General features: G+C 35.1%; 3 protein-coding genes across 3 annotated transcripts; 1 reads left to right on the top strand and 2 right to left on the bottom strand.

The window, feature by feature from the left end:
* Window positions 1–6,007: 6,007 nt before the first annotated feature.
* On the top strand, window positions 6,008–6,897 carry LOC124924835 (protein DOG1-like 2). The gene is made up of 2 exons (XM_047464824.1): window positions 6,008–6,487; window positions 6,574–6,897. The coding sequence occupies exons 1-2, from the start codon at window positions 6,008–6,010 to the stop codon at window positions 6,895–6,897; spliced, it is 804 nt and encodes a 267-aa protein (XP_047320780.1).
* A 221-nt stretch (window positions 6,898–7,118) lies between these two features.
* On the bottom strand, window positions 7,119–9,128 carry LOC124925688. The gene has a single exon (XM_047465760.1). It carries the CDS (start codon window positions 9,007–9,009, stop codon window positions 7,225–7,227), a length of 1,785 nt encoding a protein of 594 aa, XP_047321716.1. The 5' UTR covers window positions 9,010–9,128; the 3' UTR covers window positions 7,119–7,224.
* Window positions 9,129–9,540: 412 nt separating this feature from the next.
* LOC124927303 (TPR repeat-containing thioredoxin TTL1-like) lies at window positions 9,541–13,309 on the bottom strand. The gene is made up of 7 exons (XM_047467696.1): window positions 11,951–13,309; window positions 11,483–11,681; window positions 11,225–11,403; window positions 10,796–11,129; window positions 10,520–10,724; window positions 10,297–10,403; window positions 9,541–10,204 (listed from the first exon to the last, which is right to left on the bottom strand). Exons 1-7 carry the CDS (start codon window positions 12,787–12,789, stop codon window positions 10,052–10,054), a joined length of 2,016 nt encoding a protein of 671 aa, XP_047323652.1. The 5' UTR covers window positions 12,790–13,309; the 3' UTR covers window positions 9,541–10,051.
* Between the last annotated feature and the right edge of the window lie 712 nt (window positions 13,310–14,021).

Raw genomic sequence — 14,021 nt, 5'->3', positions numbered from 1 at the left:
GCGGACGGAGTGTTAGACGTTTATTTTTCGCCCGAAACAACATCGTTTCACCTAGTTTGTCTTCTTCCTTGCGATGACGAACCACATAAGAACAAGCTTTCATCTTTGATTTTTCAAAGATGGAACTTTATCATTTCTCTACCTTTTGACTTCGTTAAAAAGTTGAAATGATCACCCTACTCTGGTGATCATTTACCCTACACCTTGAGGCATCATCACTGTCCTATACCAACAATTAGTTAGAGATCGAACAAAAGACTCTCAATGGCCTTTTGACTTAATCTAATGGGCCATTGAGGGTCTTTTCACTTAACTTGATACAATCCTCTTCTAACTAGCGACAATAAGAGGTGGATATCCCCAACCTCCTTGAGTGGTCTTGGGTTCGAGTCCGTCACGCGACAAGTTCTGCATCTAGTTAAATGATTAAATGTGTTTACGGGTTATGTATTTAACTCCCTTGTGACCATATTTTTTTTAAAATCTAATCCACTTGCTCACTGAATCGAAATTGAGAGGCTATAAATAACCTCCTCTAGGCAAACCAAAAGCAATGGATCTAGTCCCCCTCTCAATCAAGCCCAAGCATAACTTTGTTTTTCCAAAAAAAAAAGCATAAATCTTCCATTAAAGCTTTTCTAAAAATTCTAAAATTTCGTGTAAGGTTATAAGGTTTTGATTCAGGCATTCAGAAAGTTTCTCTAAGAGTTAAGGAGTGTTCTCCAACTCGTAAGCTTCCAATCACATTGTAATTCGAATTATCAGTTTGAATTGAAATTTTATATTTCAGTTTTATCAGTTTTATTTACTACTTGATTGTCTTATCTTTTTTATTAGAAAACAATCTTAGGATCATTTATAAGTTTTCTTTTGAAACAAAACTTAATCAATCGACTTAAATCAGAAAATCTCAAATTTAATTTTTTAAAATTTCAAAATCATGTTATTGTTCTGGAGTTGTTACTAAAGAATAGCAACACAGAAAGCTGTCAAACATGTTTTTAAGGATATTAGAAACATATTTGAGTCAATTTCAGGTCATCTCGATCATGTTTGATCAAAAACTTAAAAAAATCAGTTCTTGAATAGGTTAAAACAAGCCGTCAATGTTCATAATTTGGTTTAATTCAACCATATGAAGAATAAGGAAACTATTGGCAAGTTCGTTACGCTTCATTAAAGTTTAAAATCAGTAACTCATTTTTATATCAATATTATTCAAGTTGAGTGTTGTAATATTCACAACAATGATGATTCTATTTCCAAAAATGAGGATTCTATTTCCAAAAATGAGGATTCTATTTCCAAAATTGTTGAGGGTTGAAATAGACGTAGTTATATCTTTCAGGGGCTATTTTATAATTTGTTAGTCTTTAAATAAGGTTAAAATTGTCAAGGAGAGGGTATTGTATTTTTGGTATTCTAATTGCTATACTTTCTCTTTCTAATTATTAGAGCCGTCGCTCCTGGTAACCCTAACCCTAAACTCTCAATTTCTATTCAATTTGTTCTTCTATTCATTCTTGTTTCTTTTATCAATTTATTCTTCTATTCAATATGTTTTCTACTTATTCTGTTCTTATTCTGTTCTTTTAATCATTCTGATATTCTCTATCTATTCTACGAAATTATTATTGTGGGATTTATATTGTGATTGACAGGAAGATCACGACATTGAGTGAAACAACATTCCAATCGAATGACACAATCAGGATGATGTTATAAATGATCCCAGGAACTATACGAAGTTTCCCATACCCTTGTATCAAAGGATCAGGGACTCAAATAAAATCATCAAACCTACAGTTTGATGTTCTTGTGGACTGAAAAATCTAGCCTTGGTCTAACATAGGACCGAGAGTCCTTTGCACTTAGGAACGATAAAAGTTAGCCCAAGGCTAACCTAGGACCGAGTGTTCTTCACACCAAAGACCGAAGAAAGTTAGCTCGAGGCTAACCTAGGACCGAGTGTTCTTCACATCAAAGACCGAAGAATGTTAGTCCAAAACTAACCTAGGACCGAGGACTCTCGCGCCCGACCGATGATTCTTGCACCCGACCGAGGACTCCTACATAGAGGACCGAAGACTCTCACGCCCGACCGAGATTCTCCAACACCTTGATCGAGGCTTCCCGCACCTCGATCGAGGGATATCGACCCAAGACCGAGGGCTTTAGCCTAAGATAGAAGGAAACCGCACATAGGACTGAGAGGAAGGGTCCTAAGGACTATTTAAAATTTTCAAAATTTTTTTATAATTTTGAAATCCCAAACCATTTTCTAAAAATTTGAAAAAATAGAAAATTATTTCAAAATAATTATAGAATATTTCCATAAAAATTATTTTGACAAGGGCCTGTTTGAGATTTATTTTTAGATTATAATACCTTAAAATGATGTTTTTCAGGTACTTTCCTCACTAATCATCGATATCAATCTCAGGTATTAGCATTTAAATGTTGTTTTTACAATTTTAAATATACAAAAAAAAATATGCATGTCTAGGACCTAAAGAAATTGGTTAAAATAAAACATAATAAAACCATTTTTTCAAAAGTCAGGACTTTATAAAGTAGAGACCGTTTTAAACGGATACGGAGAATGTAGTACAAAATCATTTCCTGAATCACCAAACATCGGGAAAAACAATTGATACATTTGTAGACGTGTTTATTGATTTTACAAAATCAATTGGAGAGTCTTATCAAACAAATTATTTTTAATTAATTTAAATACATATTTTTGTAATCAAATTTTAATTTGATTATTTTAAATTAAAAAAAATTATTTAAAATTTGATCAAAATTAATTATTGTTATAATTAATTCCAATATGTGATGACATATTTCTATAAATCAAAATAATGTTTAATTAAAAAATTATTTCTGACACGAAAATCGAGTTTGAAAGTTTTCGAATTTCAAACTTTTTTAGGATAAGGGTTTTCTAGGGGTTACAACGACCGATGTCTAGGCCACTTCGAGGGATCGACCGAGAAAAAATATGTCACACATCTCTTTCGACCGAAGAATCGGTTGCCAAGTGTAGGCGACCAAAATTAAAACAAAACAAAAGCAGAGGAAGAGATTCGATCTCCTAACCTCTCTTCCTACCAGCTTCGGACTAGACCAAATCCTTTCGCTCCCTAAACTAGGGCCAAACCTCGTAGAGGCCTTATAACACCCTAAGCCCCTCCGAAGCCCACAAACATGTCATTTTCACCCAATCCTTCATCAAGGTCGGTTCTTAGGTCCTCTTTACTTCCAATTATAATTGTTTTAAGGCATTTTTTCATATTTAAATGCTTAAAATGATTTTATAAACATGTTTGGGATATTTTTCAATTTCTTCAAATTTTGAGAACTCGTAACTTGAGTTTATAATTCTAAAAATTATGAGTGAAAATATCCAAGTGATTCTTATAATTTATACTATGATGCATTAACATTCGGATTTTGGACAATTAAATATTTGTAAATTGTTTTTACCCTCTCGCAACAAGGATTACATCTCGAGCTTTCAATTTCTAATCTTGTCTAAATATCATGAGTACCTTAGACGCATGTTTAAGAATAGATCAAGCATGATTCCTTAGACTTAGGCTACTTACCTTATACATATACTTATGTTTGAATTTCATTCAAATAAAGTGTAAAAAAAATTCGAGTACGGTGAGTAGAGACCGTTCGTTGGACAGACGTGTGGGTCATAGTACCAAGAGGCAAGGCCCTTTCCCACACTAACTAAGCATCAAAACCTAAAACGAATTTCTAAAAAATCTTTTTTTCCTAATTTCTCGATGGGTGAACTAGGTGTCGACTAAGAGCCAAATATGTTTATTTGCTAAATTCTAGATTTGGTTCTTCATCTCACGTTTAGGGTGAGACAACTTCTGAGTTAGCTGTCTTCTCATTAATTTTACGATATTCGAAAGGAATATAAGACTAGAGATTTAGCAGATCACATTGACAAATTATTTTCAAAACAGAACTCGAGTCAAGCTTACAATTTCGGTTCATCGTCATGTTTTCTGAGATTTTAGAGAAAGTTAAGACACAAGCTTCGACAATTCGAGTCAAACATTCTTTTTTTTTTAAATGGAACGATTTTATGGGAGTAGACAAGGAATTTGCTTAATGTCGGATTAAGACCATTGTTTTGATGTTAATTTTTTATTATCAAATTATTAACTAATTGTAATTTTTAATACATTATATTTTATTTAAAAAATTTAAATAAATTTGAAGCTGAATTATTATTTTTATTTTAAAACAATTATAAGATTGTCAAATTTTTGTTTTGATTGGTGTCTAAACATTTTAAAAACAAGTTTGAAGATTCAAATCGGCCCCACAACTAATAAGAAACCTGGTTTATCTGTTTATTCCATTCCATTTCAGATAGATGAAGTTGACCTGATTCATCTGCTTTTTCCATTTAATCTCTGATATGTCGTCACTTATTCTACATATACGACAGAAACCTAGGTGTCTACATATTCCTGATACAAAGACATACATGATTTATCAAATATGTTTATACCAATAGAATGCACTTATGAACTCGTGTCTACATATTCCTGATACAAAGACATTCATGCTTTATCAAATATGTTTATACCAATAGAATGCACTTATGAACTCAGACTAGTCGCTTGGTGTATGATTGGCTAGACAGTTAAAAGTACCCTTTATATTTAATATTATTTTAAATATGTTTTACTTTTTTATTTAAAAAGGAATTAAGATATATAATAGCATTAAAAATTGCTTAATATTTATTGCAATTGTAAAAAATGAATTCATACAAAAAAAAAAATCTAAGAATTTATAACTTCTTTTACAAAATGAAAAATGCATACAAAATTTAATGACAAGTTATGTAAATAGACAATAATGGTAGGGGTTAATACATAAGAAAATAATAATTCCCAATATTTCATCTTTATTTTGAGACATCATTCAAAATACATAAAATTGCGATAATAAGTCTACACAATTTTGTAAGATAACATGTGATCTATATAAAAAAAAAATGATGATGCACCGCAACAATATTTAAAAATGATTTCATAACTAAGTTATGGAGACTTTTGGAATGTTGATTAAATTGATAATTAAAGTATTAAAGAAATATTAAATTATCACAATTATTATTGGAAAAAAAAGTGTGTTTTGATTATATATTTTTTGAGCTAATCACTTAAATTAAAAATATAATAATTATATAAATATATTTAGGTCTTAACCTAAATTAATTTGTATTGTAAAAATAATACAATAAAAAAAATAATGAAATGGAGAGCAAAAAATTTGCACCAAATGTGTAGCAAGCAAATGTTGAACATGGAAAATGACTAGACCTAATGACTAAATATAATTTTAAATATTTATTTATCTTTCTTATATTTATTAATAATTTTTCTCTCTCATAATCATTAATAATTTATCTCTCTTCTTTTTATTAATAATTTATTTTAAATATTAATAAGGACAATAATAAATCAAATAAAATATAATAAAATATATATTATATTTGATAAATATATATTTAAGAGAATAAAAAAATTAAATATAAAAATTTTTAATTTTTTTAATTAATTATTTCTCTCTTTTTCTCTTTTTAAATTTATTTTTTATATTTTATTTTAATATAAAATGTATTATAAATTCAATCACCTACTCATATATTATAACTTTTATTAGAGTATTTTTCTTTTTATTTACTTTTTTATCTAAAATAAAATAATAAAAACTAAAAAAAACTCATAAATCAAATTGTAAAAATCTTAAATACCACAAAACCAATTGAACGAAATAAAAGAAAAAAGAAAAAGAGGTGTCAATACCATAATCAATGTAGACATGCAAGTATTTTGTCTGTATCGAAAATGACAAACAATAGTGTCCATATTAACATCCATCCGCCTTCTTCTCTTCCTCCTCCTGTATTCCAATTTCCTTCTCTCTAAGACACTCTCTCTCTCTCTCTCTCTCTCATTCATTCATGGATTCTTCGACTACCAGCAACGGTAACACCTTCCTGAGCCGCTTCACCGGCTGCTACATGGACTGGATTGAACAACAGAAACAAGACCTCGATGAACTCAACCATGCTCTGTTGACATCTGCCAATGATGACGCCAATCTCCGTGTGGTCATCGGCCGTATCTTGGATCATTTCCATGACTTCCTCCACAGGCGTTTGGAGCTCGTTCTCATCGACGCGCCGACCTTGTTGTGCAAGTACTGGAGCAGCATTAATTTGGAGAGATCCATCCTCTGGATGGGCGAATGCCGCCCCACCATGTCAATCCGTCTGGTGTTAGCCATCTGTCGCATGGAGACTGTTGCGTCACTTCTCGGGGGAGTGAGGACCGGGAATCTGGGCGAGCTGGATTATTATCAGCTCAACAGCATTAACACGCTCCTATTGAAGACAGTTGAGGATGAGGATGCACTCCATAGTAAAATGGCTAGTTTTCAGGTACGTACCATGCATGGCTTTTTCTTTTCAAGATTTTGGGAAAAAGGGTTTTATCTTGTTGTTTTTGTTTGTGTTTTGATTTATAGGAGAGAACTTGGGACGAGCCATTGATAAGAATAGTGAGGAATGCGAACCGAGTTGGGGAGTGGACTGAGGAAGTGAGTAAGGCATTGGATGTATATGCAGCTAATTTGGGGGATTTGCTTAAGGAAGCAGACAAGCTGAGGATGGACACACTCAAAGATCTGGTTGAAATTCTCACCCCATTTCAGGCTGTTGATATGCTCATCTCCTCCAAGAAGCTTCAACTCTCTCTTCATGGAGACACCAACACCACCACCAACAACACCAACACCAACAACACCAACACCAACAACACCAACACCAACAACACCACCACCAACAACTGAATGCATGCCAAACAGAGAGAGACTAGTAGTAGTTCTCTCTTTCTCACCTTTCCTTTTTATATGCATAAATAAACAAACACTATGTGCTTGTGCATGTGTTTGCTTTGTTTGATTATAAGTACTCTGTTTTTCTGTCATCTTTCAAATAATGTTATGATGATGAAGTTGTTTTTCTTGTTCTAATCTGATCTTTTTATTTATTTTGTTTATAAACCAACCAAGGAAGGAAGCAATCAAGCAAGCAATTGATGATGAAAATAAGCATATTCATTACAATAACACCCAAAAAAGATTAGCAGAAAATAATCTAGATCTGTCTCTGGTCTCTCATTTCTTACCTATCTCGCCGTCTAAAAAGGCGTGTCTGGTCAAGACAATCTCCTTGACAAGATTCTTGTAAGTGAAGGGTCTAACAGCAGCTCTTAAGAAAAGACCAGGCGGAGCAATGCTTCTCTTGACTCTCTTCCTAAATCGTCCATAACCAAGGCGTCTCCATTCTTCTTTAGACACTTTAGCTCTTCTACCTCTCAACTCCATCTCATTCTCTCCTTGTCCTTCTTCTTGTTCTTCATCTTCTTTATCAATTCCCATCATTTTCATTTGCTTCTCATACACCTTGTTGTTACTTTCTATACTTCGTTTCACAAGATTCTCCATTTCTTCACTGCTACTTAAAGCCTTCTTAAACTCATCTTCCCAATGCTTTTTCTCTTTTTCTTCTTCCTCCTCTTCTTCTAAATATTCATCCTTAATACCCAATTCATCATCATCTTCATCATCTGCAATTTCATCCATGTCTAAAACAATATCATCATTATTCTCATCATCTATCCAGTCAACCATCTCATTCTCATCATCCCCATTTCCATGGCTACTACTATGATGATCATCATCATCATCTTCAGGAGCATCGCAACCCATCTCCATTTCCTCCAGTTTAGCCTTCCATTCCTTCGTGTATGGATGGAGAAGATGAAACGGGTGGTTTCCAAGCAGAAACTGCAAACATTTTGACTTCTTCTCATCACTCAGCTTCTCATATCCCTTTACAACATCATCAACAAATGCTTTCTGATTTACCTTCACAAGTTTACATAACCCACCAAAATAAGTTACCAGTTGGACATTCCCATCTTCATCCTCAAGCTCACACAGAAAGTTTCCCTCCGTCTCTGGATTTAACAATGGCGCCAATCCCTTGAAGAATTCTTCCTGAGGTTCAAATCTACACTGATAAACAGGCCTCTTCACATATAATATATCGGGTCTGAACCAAGCAGCACATTGGGTGATTGAAGCTCGGGAATTGTTGCCAAGTCTACCCATCAAATTCCATTTATCTAGTCTCTGTTTTCGAGCTTCAAGAACAACCTCAGAAACCAATGTCCATTGTTCCCATGGCAAATCTGAAACTCTCCATTTTGGATGACGAACAAAAACCCAATAATAACGCAACCCACCATTCTTCTTATCCATTGAATTCATCTGCTTCCCAAATTCTTCCGCCATTTCGAACCTCTCTATCTTCTCCCATTCTTCTTGGTCTCGAACTTCCCCAATCATGGACACGTACTCGTCTGAAAGGCTCGGACGGATGGGCTCACCCAAAACGACGCCGCGCCACGAATAGGGTCCAAATTGACCATACTTGTACCAGTCATGAGGATGACGAAGATTAGGGTCGTCTTTATCCATAAACCTTACCAACCTATCATACCCTAAACCGATCATTTGGAGCTCCTCCTCGGAGAAATTGTCGGGGTAATTCTTGTGGGGATTCTTCAATCTGTAGAAAAGATTCTCCGCAAGCTTACGGCTCCGACGGTGGGCGTTGCGTTTGACCTCTTTGCGGAGCTCGGCGCTTCCCTCAATGCGTCCAGAGGAGGGCTCACCTGGAGTCTTCTTACTCCTTCCGGCGTAGGAACGAACATCACGGCGGTTTGTAGATTCATGGGGTAGAAATGGAGGGCTATGGCATCTGATGGTAAAGGGTTTAGGGTTTTGGAGGGATTTATCAACTGAGATATGGACTGTGCGGAGAGGGTATGATGATTTGGAGAGAAATGGGTTTGGGAAGATGGTGTTAGACAGAAAAGATGCTTGAGGGATCATTTGACGGCGATTCGAAGACCTTGGTCTGTGTCCTGTGAGAAAGAGGAAGACCTAGCTAGAATGTTATCGGAGGACAAAAAGGAACCTCTTTGGTTCAATCCTAGGAAATATGCCGGTTGAATGATATGGGTTATTGGTTTTAAATCAAGAATTCAACTATATAATAAGTAAGGCTGAGATTTGCAAAATAACACAAGTTTCATTTCATGAAAAATGAACCCAATTTGTAATTTTGTTTGGTATAAATTTTAGCTTTTGTCACCTTTACCTATACACATTCAAAGCCCCATTTTAACTCTAAACGAAAACGAACGGTAAAATTAAATCTGTGACATTTTAATCTCTTAAGTCGAATTTTACTACTAAACTACTTTGTAATGAACTGAGACCCTTCTTTCTAATTAATCAAGATTCAGACCACTTAATGAAAATTGACAGTAATTGTTTCAAACATATTATGATTTGGAATTGTAATAGCAATAGCAATAGAATTCACAATTCGAAACATAGACATGGTGATGACAGAAGAAATGAAATGCTCTAATAATAATATAATTGACTTTTCAGAAGAAAAAGAATGGTGAAAGATTGTACTTTGTTGTGTTGTGCAGTAGAATAGAATGAAAACAAACTATAATGTTCTTCCTCCTCTTCATCATCTTCTTCTTCTTTACATCCCCTCCTCTAAAAACCACCTCTCATTCTCTAACTATCTCTATATTCCATGCATTTCCTAGACGAAACAGATAATGGAGAAACGAAGAAAGCGGGGGAGGAAGTTGATGAGCAGGGAATACTACTTAAACAATTTGGAAGATGAACGAATAAATATAATGGGAACTGCAAAATGGGTCTCTCAGACAACGCCTATTTGGTATTTTATTTGAAAATCCCTCCATTTTCTGTAATGGTGTTGGGAGGGAACATATATAGATAGAAGAGCTCAACATCAAGATTCAATACCAGCAAGAAGAAGAAGAAGATGGATGGATGGATCCAATGCAATGCAAAGCTAGTAGTGACATTTTAATTCCATTCCAATTCAGCAACTGTAATGCCTCACTGACGAATCCAAAAACTCTGGGCTTGGGCATACCATTTCCTTCACCCGAATGCCATTTTTGTAAATCTTCACCGTTGGCACTATACTCACCTTTTCAATCGCTCCCACAGTCGGTGTTTCCTCAATATCAACCTACACAACATGCAAACCAAACAAAACATTATCATTCTTGTCCAAATAACACTGGATTTTATATATTATACAATGCATTGTGAATTATTCACCTTGAGAAAATTTATGGAAGGGTGGCGTCCAGATAATGTGTCGAGAAAGTGAGATATTTGGCTGCAGTTTTGATTGGTTTCCATCTTGAAATGAACCACAGAAACACCTATAATTCAATGTCATAAATAACCATAACCATCTTGGTAATAAAGGAACTAACTAACATACCAAATTACATATTTTTATATAAAGTTTTAAATATTAAATACAAACACGACTCACCTGGTAAGGAAACAGCAGCCTTGAAATGTTCGAGGCTAGATACGAGTTCAACTTCTCCACCAAATTTTAGATTATGAACTTCCTCCCCACGGGATTTCTTGAAAGCAACTTGGGCATGGAACAAAGACTCTGCTACTTCACTGTCATCTGGAAGATCCTTCCTCAGAACTTCGTAATCTTTCACAGCTTCACCCCACCGTTCAAGCTGTTATAGTAATAATAATCTTTAGAATGAGGGTAAAAAGAAGTGATTACCGTTTTTTGAGTGATTTTTACCTTGCTGTTAGAAGCTGCTCTTCTCAGAAGGGCCTTAGTGTAGTTGGGTTGAATGGAAAGGGCTTGACTGCAATCATCAACCGATCGCTCCCACATTCCAAGCTTAAACCAACAAGCAGCTCGGTTGCAATAGAGAATAGAGTTAGAAGAATCATGCTTAAGTCCTTCACCATAAGCAGCGCAAGCTTCAGTGAACCTTTCCGACTTGAATAGATTATTTCCACGGGTGCGAGCTCTTGAAACTAGCCTCACATTCGTCACAAGAACAGAAACTTCAACATTTCTAGGATCTATCTGTCCTGCCTTTTCCGCCTCTTTAACTGCATCCTCAAACCTGCAATTCAATTACAATTACAATCCATCATCAATTCCTCATCCTCATTCACTCTTGAGGAGGATTCGTGTGAGTACTAAATCTAAACTACTCACCTTCCAAATGCCATTTCAACTTGGGCTCGCACAAAATGAACATATGCTTCAGCAAACATCCCAAAAAATGTGGACTGGGTCATGGAGGATGAGTCAAAGTTTGAAATATTTGGTAAGTTTGCATTGGCATCGTCGAGCAAGTGAAGCTTCAGTAAGGCTTCCGCTTTACATGCATATAGCTGTAAATGTTTTTCCATTATTATCCAGATTAATAGATACTCAATTCACATCTTACCATATAAAAACACAAATAGTCACCTGAGTACAAGCATCAGCTCCGGCTGCAATGGCAGCATCACATTCCTTGAGTAGGGTTTTCCAATCGCTAACCTTACGAGCATCGGTACATTTGTTCAAGTGCATCTCCAAGGCTTGTATCTTCTTCATGTCATTCACGTCTGGTTTCTGTCCTCCTTGAATGCAGAGGTGTCTTTTTGCACTTTCCACCTGCCCTAGGCTGTAAACCTGAAATTATTAGCTTGGCAGGAAAACCAAAATCCTAAAATGCTTCTAGAACAGTTTCTAAACATACTATAGGCCGGTTGATCAGCATGAATAGTTCAACCAAACATTCACAAAGTGCAATGCAAACTATCATTTCTCACAGTTCAACCAAACAGGAAACATAAGAGAAAAGAAAATTGTCATAGATTTAGATCTCATGTTGGGGGAATCAAAGAATTGTTATTAAGAATCTTTCAAGTTTAAGATTCGCATTCCACTCACCGAAGAAGAAGAGATCCCAATCGATGATGTGCCTTGCCGTATCCAGCATCTAACTTAATGGCCTCCTCCAATTCTTTCACCGCCTGAAACAGCCTGTTGAGACCAATCAAGGCCACAGCCTTGTTGAATCTGTAAGTAGCATTTCCAGGAGACATTGAAATTGCCTGATCATACAAACCCAGAGCTTCAATCAAATGCCCATGCCTATACTGTTGGTTACCCGCCTGTTTAAGTTCATCCGCGTCGTGAACAGACGTCACCCTCTTTTTCTGATCCCCAACGCTGTAAGATGCTCTCAAGTTAGTCACTCCCTCAGTTTGGACGCCACCACGGATTATGCTTCCGTGGCCGTAATTGCCCGATCCAGTACCCAGAACATCTGTCTTCGAACTGCGACTAGCCATTCCGGTCTTCAAAATCCTCCCCGACGGACAAATATTGCCAGTGGGAAGCGCATTGATCGGTGAAGAAGTGGCAGAACTTCCACCGGAATAGATCAATGGATAAGAACTGGCTGAGTTGGACCTGACATGCCCTTTACGTCCCCCCCGTGATGATCCGACGGTGGGCAAGCTATCTAATAACCCAGAGAGATCTCCGGAATTGGATTTCCTGGGCGGCTGAGAAGGTGCATTTTGAGCGGAGACGGATCCGGAAGAGCTGGAACTACTGCTGGTTGTAGTAGTGAGTAGTGGTCTCTGTCTGTTGAACAAGGGAGAAACAGGCGAACCCAGATCTAGTTTCCTGAAATCCGGCTTGTTATCGTTCTTGTCGGAGGTTAATCTATCTGTCATTTCATTTAAACCTAAGTCGGAAATGGGTTTTTCAGATTGCGACATTTTATTAAACAGAGATAGATGGTGGGTGAGTCTTGATTGACTTGTATCTTTGTAAATGAATGTTTTTTCTTTCTTTCTTCTTCTTCTTCTTCTCCGTCCCCCACCCACCCACCCACCGCCTCTTCTCAACAATGTCTGCCGCTAAAAGTACAAGGCCACCACCTAGTAGTAGTAGTAGAATGGAAAGGAAAAGGAGTTGAAGAAGTCATGTAAGAAATAGAAAGGAAAAGGGAAACCAGATGGGGATCTCGTGATTTTAAAATGGTGAAGCAAAGAATGAATGCGGGGAGGAGGAGAGGGGGGTTTTACAATTTACAGGAAGAGGATGATGGGCAGAGAGAGAGAGAGAGAGAGAGAATCAGGAAATGGAGAGAAGAAGAAAAAAGATGTGAAATTTCCTTTCTTTCCAATCTCTCTCCACTGTCTGCTGCCTGCCTGCCTGCCTTGGGGATACAGCTTGGCGTCTCTCTCTCCTCTCTCTACCAATTTTTTTTTTTTCCTTTTCATCAGTTTATTTCGTTGCCATCTCTCTCCTCCATCTGTGCCCCATATTTAATTTCTTCAAATATAAAAAAAAAAATACTAATTTCTTTCTCTTAATCATGATATTATTTGAAGGACTAACATAATTTTGATAATATAATAATAAATCAGTATATTAGATTCTAAAGAATTGTAAAATTGTCAAAAGTTCTAAAATAAAGAGAAAATAAACCATTTATAAACAAATAATACTGTTCTTAGTATATGAAACAAACTTAACTTAGGAATTGAAGTTGTTTAATGTAAAAAAATAAATAATTAGTGCAGTTTAAATAATTCCACTTAAATTGAGAATCTAACTTTATATTTATTATTATAAAATTTAAAAAAAATTATTTATGGAGTCACTTTCTATTATTATTTATATTTTTGTTTAAATTTTATTTATTTGAGAATTTTTATTTATTATAATTTTTATAGTCATATTATCCACTTTAAATTAAATTATTTTATTGAGAATTAAATATTGAATATTGTATTTAATTATATAAAATTTAAAGAGATTTTATTTTGGAGTGACTTTTGAATTATTCTTTAAAAAAAATTAAATAAATTTATTATGAATTTTAACATTTAAATTCTCATTTGATAATTTTTATTTAATATATTTTTTATAGTCATGTTATTCACTTTAATTTAAATATTTTTTATTAATAATTGAATATTATATTCAATATTATAAAAGTTAA

This window comes from Impatiens glandulifera, chromosome 2 (genome assembly GCF_907164915.1).
Source record: "Impatiens glandulifera chromosome 2, dImpGla2.1, whole genome shotgun sequence".
NCBI lineage: Eukaryota > Viridiplantae > Streptophyta > Magnoliopsida > Ericales > Balsaminaceae > Impatiens > Impatiens glandulifera.
The sequence above is the reverse complement of the archived record's forward strand: the minus strand, read 5'-3'. Positions and strand labels throughout refer to the sequence as shown.